Genomic DNA, 7,250 nt, shown 5'->3' with positions numbered 1-7,250 from the left:
TACGTGGCCACTGTAGGAGGAGAAAGCATACCAAGGTCTGGAGAGGTATCCAGACCACTGGCCTCACCAAACTACTCTCTCCAGTCCGGCTCTTCAAGCTGGTCTGCTAGAGGGTCAACAGACCCCTCCCAAGCCTCCTCACCCTCCTCTGGCTGCCACTTAAGGTTAAAAGGAACGCCAGGGAAGAACAGTGATACAAAAGTACCGGTCAATGCTGGTCCAGCTCTGTGTCCATATCGAGGGGGAGGCCGGGGTCGACGCCGGCCGGGGGCACAACTGGTGTTGGAGGTGGCGGAGGCGTTGTCAGAGGAATCGATGCCAGGGGAAGGTGTTGTTAGGGTGACCGGCACCGATCCGGAAACTGGCCTGGATCTCTGGGGGCCCTGCGGCGCCGAGGCTGCCAGCATCGAATGCCTAAAGCTGAGTGCACAGGGCCCGAAGTCGCGCTGGCGGAGTCGGGCTACCCAAAGATGGAGTGGAGGGCTTTGAAAAAATATTAAGATGGGCAGGGGACGCTCCGTCTTCCGGGAAGGGCGGGGGCTCTGAGCTGTCTCAGTAGGCTTAGCTGGCAGAGCCAAAAAACGACAACCTTCCACATCCTGCGTCGCGTCAGCCGACGGACGGGGAGAAGAGTGGCAGTGCTTCTTCTCTTTCTTATTGTGCTTCGACTTACCCAATGACGAAGACTTTGACGAGGAATGATGGTGGTGATTCCATGACCGGTCCCGCAACCTCCCTCTCGACCGGTACATCGAGCGGCGCGGAGCGGACTGCCGGGCCTCTAGAAGCTTTCACGACCACTCCCGTAAAGACTTCGGGTTCATTGCCCGGCAGTCGGAGTATGACTTTGGGAAAAAGGAAGAACGGACGTCAGCGCGCAGGGGCCTAAAGAGACACTGCAAAGTTATTCCGGCGACCATGACGCCAACGACTGGCACAGTCGACCGAAGCCACCTACCGACGTGCAGGGGTACTACTCAAGAAAGAATCTCTGGATCCAGTCTGACGCCTGGAGGTAATTCTAAGGTAAGGAATCTATAACTAATAGTCTCTTTGAGATATATTCAAATACTGATGAGTATTTTATAGGCATGAACATTTTAAGTAAATTACATAAATCTATGTACGTTATTTTCGTTACAGCATGCAAATATTTTATAAACATTAACTTTCACATCAAAAACATAGTTCTCTGTGCAGTAGGCAGAGGGGAAAGAGGGAAGAGACAAAAATGCACTTTTGGCCATAACAATCACTGCAAACAGGAAGATAATATTTATTAAATGGGTGAAAACAATAGGAAAAAACAACCACACAAAAAAATATCAAACCTTGAACACATTACAACAAATAGAAATGGACAACCCCCTACACAGTAAAAGGTGAATTAGAGAAACCCTAGAAAACATGGTCAGGCCTAAATGGCCATGGGCTACTTTACCAGACGTGATCTGCATGAAACCATTTTGATTGTGAGAACTCCTTATTGCCCCATTGTGACTTAATGTACATGTAGGTCATATGTATATGAAATGTATAGTCTCTCTCCCCACTTATCAATGAATGTTCATTGTTTTTAAAGTCATTGGCTTCTGTTGCAGCATAGGTGTATGGGAATACACAAAAGGCAGCTCTAATAGCTGAGCGGCCATGCTTACGAAACAGCCAACTCGGCTTACCTCTTTCATGCTCTCCATTTTCAGACCTGGAGTCGGTCCTGACTTGGCCAAAACTAATTCCTCAGTTGTGAGTAGTCATGTGAGTGTTACAGTAGCTCCAGGTCCTGCTGAAGCTAAGTTTGCACCATTTCCCCCCACAATAACTTAAGGATCCACCATTTTCACTTCAATTTTATTTATTCATTTCGTTACAAGCAGCCCCTTGGCAGGGGGGAAATAAAAACAAATATATTAAAACAATCAAAATGTAGCCGCTTGTATCGGCACACTATTAAACATTTTTTAAATGCATAATAATGGAATGTGCCTCTTCAAACTACTCGGACAAAGATAGGTTGTCAACAGATTTTTCACAACTATAAAACAAGAAAGCCATAGCAGAATAAAAAGGTTTCTGTGATCAAATACATTTATTAAATGCTATCTTTTAGTCAGTCCCAAAATATTTTTGGCCGAAGTGCGTTGGCGCAACAGGGTGAACTTCAGTAGTTAGAATTGTGATATCCGGGAATTCCTGTATAATTGATATGGCACCTGTAAAGTAGGCATAAAAATATATAAATGATAAAGCAGTTATTGCAAGAAACAAAAGGAACTTGATGCTATAATCTGGGATATACTGCTTCACACTCCCAACACCAGTCTTTACATCAATGTCAGTCTTTGAATTAATACATCTTGTGTGTGTATGTGACACCATGACTTTTGGCCATTATCCTTTCTTGGTACACTTTACTATCATTTCACAAGAGGCTCTGTAACATCAGAAAACATGTACTATCTTCCACTTTACAAATAAATCCGCAGGACCAGAGGTCTTATAGACAAAGCTTGAAAAATCTCAAACGAGTCAAATTTAGCAATATAATAAATCTTTTCTATATTACCTAAGTCAAGAGAGCCTTGAACACCATGAAAGCACTTGCAATATAAAAATATGCTCATTCATTTGTACAATCTATACAGGATCATTCTAAACATATACATGGATCTATCCAATCTTATACTTTAACTACCTAAGCTCAGTTCTAAATGGTCTCCAGCCAGTACTATTACTCCTCTACAGTTGTCGAAGCCCTCTTTTACTGTTTTTGGACTGAATGGCAATGTGCACCGTGCTTACAAACTGCCTTCATATGCTATAAAAAATTAAGCCCTTACATAGTCAGATGTTTTATTATTATTATACTCTGCCATAATTGGAGAACGAAGCCCCTTAGCCCGCACTAAAACCTCCATCCTATATGCTCTGATCTGTCATCACAAATATTTACTGCTTCAACTCACCATATCTTCCTGGGGTCTTTATAATAAAAACAAAAAGTGTAAAAAAACAGGTCTCAGCGAGAATACCATCAAGTTAGTAACAATCTGCTTCTGATCAACATCTCACTGTTCTGAGGTAGTTCCCAAACAAGGTCAGCTGCAGAAGCATGTGCGCACACAGCTTTGCAGCTCCCCTCAATGCCCACCCCCGTGATTGCTTAAAAGAAGTAGCATTTGACTATCCCTTTAATGATTAACAGCATCTCACCTCTGTGTGTGACATCTTCCCTTTTTAAGGGAAACTTCTCTCTTTCTCACCAGGATCCAATCAGAGTCTCTTGGACAATCTTTACTCTAGTTATGGAAAGGCATGGTGCCCTTCTTTTGATTCTATAGACTTTGATCTACACCAACTTTTCTTCCAAATGTGTTAATCACTCTCTATAGATGCTTGGCTAGAAAGTGAGTCCACACCTAGAAATATCTTAACACCTTTCAAACGAACCCTGTGGTTTTTCTGGCAGAACTATTTAAGACAATGCAAAACCTACCATGCATCAGTAAGATATTTAGAAAACACATGGTAGAGTTTTTACAAGTCTTCTTTGAAAAGATTTACATTATTGACAGTCTATATTTGTTAGAAGGTGGTTCTGACACTATGGGCCGCCCGGAGTTTTCGCTTTTTGAGCACCTAATTGTTGAGCTTTTACTGTAGGGGAGCCTCATAATCTGGGACTCACCCACAGTGAACTCATAATGAAGGAGACTGCATGGAGATTTTACTGGTGTACCCCTAACTTGACTAGGCCGCTGCACAGCAGATGGAGTATGGGACACCGTGCTTGTTACATGCAGACACAGGTGTACATGCATGTGCACACGTGTAGGGGCTGCGCAGTGGAGATTCCTAGCGTGCGCAGTCCAGGAGCAGCTTCAGAGTGAATGGTGTGGCAGGACTTCTGCAGAATTGGGTGGTGACATGGAATAGGCTTTATACCCTGGGAAGGAACATACCAAGGAAAGTCAGTGTGTTTTACTGTATTTTCACTTCATTATTCCCCATAGAGGATGTGGGGCCCATGGCTAAAATGACTTCCACAACGCCTACAGATTCCAGACATGCGCTAATGTCCAGTGTAGCGGATGTGAAAATGAGTATTCAGCAGAGTCCAAAGTCATATTTGTACTGCTTTTGGGTCGTCCAGAAATTTCATATTTCTCAGAGTCCTTGGCTGGGGTCTGGCCATGGCAGGTTAGATTAATGACCTTTCTTCCCAGAGCGAAGATCTTCCCTCCAAGTAGAAAAGACAGGTGGAGCTTCAAGCCAATCTATTAACTGCTGTCGCTGGGTGCCAAGCACCAGGCTGCACCACCTGAAGGCAGTGAGGGGGGGAAGGAGTTGGGTTTCAGAGTCCATGTGGCCAGAGACACTGGACGACGCCATGTTTGAACAACCCAGAGGCTGGACAAGAAGGAGGGAGCAGGGGCAGGGAAGTGATGTGTCGCTGTTTGATAGGACACACAGAGAATTCCTGCCAGCCCCCTACTCAACTTTTAAAAAGTACTTGCACAGGAAGAGAAGCCCTCTCTGGGGTGTGGTCTGCGGAGGCGAAAACTGCTGGAGCCTGGCAATGGGCAGTTGGAAGGAGGTACCCCCTGACAGCCCCCCAGGGCCCTAGCAGCGCCAGAAGAAGATCCCAGGACCGGTGCGCAGAAGCAGTGGCCTCTGCGCAAGGAGAAGAGAGGAGCAGGAGGAGAGCCAGGCGAAAGGGTGGCGCAGGTAGCCAGAGAAGAGCGCTCCCTGCAGAATTAACCCTCTTGGAGACCTGGAAAGCGAAGAGAATGCTCCCAGTGGCTGGGGGACGCCACCAGGAGCAAGAAGACGCGGAAATGGGGCAGATCGGACCCCCAGGAGCGAGAAGACGCGGAAACGGGGCAGATCGGATCCCCAGGGGCTGAGATATGGCCCCTGGAAGGTAGGTGACCCTTGACCCCTAAGAAGACAGACGACGAAGCGCGTGGGGCTCCGCCGCTGGTCTCAGAGATGCCCCCGGGGTGGGTCAGGTCCCGGGGGCTGCCCCAAAAGAAGTAAAGCTGGGGTGCGCTGTCGCGCACCGCGTGAAACTGCCCCCGCGGGGTGCCAGGAGCCCAACCTGGCCCACGTTGAAACCTTCGCCGGGGAGCGCTGTCACGCTCCCCCTGAAGAGGTGTGGGAGGAGGGACCCGGGAACCCAACTCTGGGCCCTGTGTGAGGAGGCGTGGGCAGGAGGCGCCGTCGTGCTCACCCCCGCGAACAAGACGGGAGGCGGGGCCCGGGACCCCTTCTCCGGGCCCCGAATTGCCAGGATGAAGGGGGAGCGCTGTCGCGTCCCCCCTATGCCCCGAATATGTCCAGGGGCCCGGAACCCCATCCCCGGGCCCCAGCAAAGAGGAGGAGGCCGGGGGAGTGCCGCCGCACTCCGAGTTCCCGCAAGGACTGCGGGAGTCCTCGCGTCTTGCCGCCGGAGCGGGCAGACCAGAAGGGATCGGCCAGCTCCCGCAGCAGCACGGAAGAGTGCTGGCCGCGTGGGGAGCCAGCGGGGGCAGCTGGGGGTGGGCTCCCCAGGCTGCCCTCCAACCAAGGAGGACAGCCGGGGTACAGGGTGGGACCGGAGCCCCCCAGGGAAGACCTTCAGCAGTGCTAGGGGCCCGGGCCCCAGAAAAGAGGAGGAGCTGCCGGGGGTGGGCTCCAGAGCCGTCTGTGCTCACTTGGGGGTCCGGGCCCCCCCACCGAGGACCCAGAAAGCGGCAAAGCGCCAGCACGGCTCTCCCGGGAGCAGTGGGAGAGCCGCTCATCTAATATGCGGCAACACCCATAATGCCTTGCAGGCCAGGAACAACACAGTGTTTTCACGGCTTGTGGTGACCCCAGAAGAACTGGGTCACCACCCTACATGTGCAAAGGTGCTGGGGAGCTGCTGGAGAAGCGCAGTCTCCCCCCAGCACGAAGAGCAAAGTCCCACCCCAAGTGTCTTGGGGATTCAAAGTCAACCCCTCCAGGGCTCAACTTGCAGTTAAAATCTTCTGGGCTGAAACTTTTGTTCTTCAGCTGAGGGTGTTTTGATAATTGCATCAAGGAGTGAAGGGCTGAGTTGGGGATGTCTGCAAAAGGGCATCCCCTGGAGGTGAAGAGGTGTAATTGCACTGAAATGTAGTTATTAATGGCTATTTCTTTTAGAGGGACTGATGTTCAATGTGAAGTATTGGTGTTAGTTGATGTCATAAGCTAAGTGGCTAGACACTCTTGCTAGGGTGTCTGACAGTATTTACAATTTAATCCTGTGATCATCTGTGATGCCTTTTGGGGCTGTAATTGCCAAGCATTTTTAATCATATCCAAATGTGCTGAGTACTGTCATTCTAAAGTGTGCGTAAACTTGTATTCTTGCTGCTGCACGTAGGTGAAGACCCCAGACTATTAGCCCTTAATATGTGAAGGTGCATACTGTATGGTCAGTAGGAGATGCTCAGTCAAGGTCATGTGTCACCAAGGCAGGTGTAGCCTGTTTAATGCTTGTTGAGGTAATGGGGGGGGTCGCCACTGGGATGGTGCCAGATGTGCAGGGCCCTCGCTCCAGGTTAAAGCCAATTCACTGCGTTGGGGGCAAGATGATGTGCATACATGGGAGTGGTGGCACTAGACCCCACCCCCCGCAGGAGGGGTGGAGATGTTATTCAATATCACAAAGTAATTCCATCAGCTTATGTATAATTTTAAATTGGTGTATAGTATTGAGTGGTGTGTGTGTGTGTTTAATAAATGTACTCTTACTTTTATAAAGCAAAGTACAGACTGGACAATCAATTATTGAGTGTTATTTTTGCGCGCCTGCAAATGGCGATTACTAGCCCACACCACCTCCCTTGAGTAAGCCTCAGACTGCTCTGCAAAGCTACCCTCTGAGAGTCCAGCGCTGCCCTAGGGTGTTTGGTTCCCAGTGAAGGACAAATGTGTCATGTTATTTGTGCAGGCCTCACAGATGCTGCCTCGTTTTCCAACAATATTACTTTTGCATCCACCAAAAAAAAGGACAGTTCACAATTCCGTCCAGGATGTTCTATAGGATATTCTGAACATTTGTCAAAAAGTATTTTGGATCCTAATGGTACCTCTGGAGGCTTTGACAAGCGTGAAGTTCAAAAAAGCATTGTTCCATAGTGAAGAACTAAGAAAACATCCTCTTGATGTACTATTCTCAGTGGTTTTAAATAATTATGCTTAAAGGTATTCAACAACATTTCACCAATAGCAAGAGAGCTACA

The 7,250-nt window shown here is 48.5% G+C and overlaps 1 protein-coding gene across 2 annotated transcripts in view; it reads right to left on the bottom strand.

Annotated features, from left to right (window-relative positions):
• Positions 1 to 1,844: 1,844 nt before the first annotated feature.
• Positions 1,845 to 7,250, bottom strand: part of UPRT (uracil phosphoribosyltransferase homolog) — a 183,367-nt gene continuing 177,961 nt past the window's right edge. For both annotated transcript variants that reach the window (XM_086918403.1, XM_086918404.1), the window contains one exon: positions 1,845 to 2,213. In XM_086918403.1, the coding sequence (XP_086774529.1) occupies positions 2,107 to 2,213 (107 nt within the window). In that variant the 3' untranslated portion in view covers positions 1,845 to 2,106. The remainder of the gene's footprint in view (positions 2,214 to 7,250) is intronic.

The sequence above is a fragment of the Lissotriton vulgaris genome, chromosome 4_1 (assembly GCF_964263255.1).
Source record: "Lissotriton vulgaris chromosome 4_1, aLisVul1.2, whole genome shotgun sequence".
NCBI classification, from domain to species: domain Eukaryota; kingdom Metazoa; phylum Chordata; class Amphibia; order Caudata; family Salamandridae; genus Lissotriton; species Lissotriton vulgaris.
This window is presented reverse-complemented; position numbering and strand designations above follow the sequence as displayed.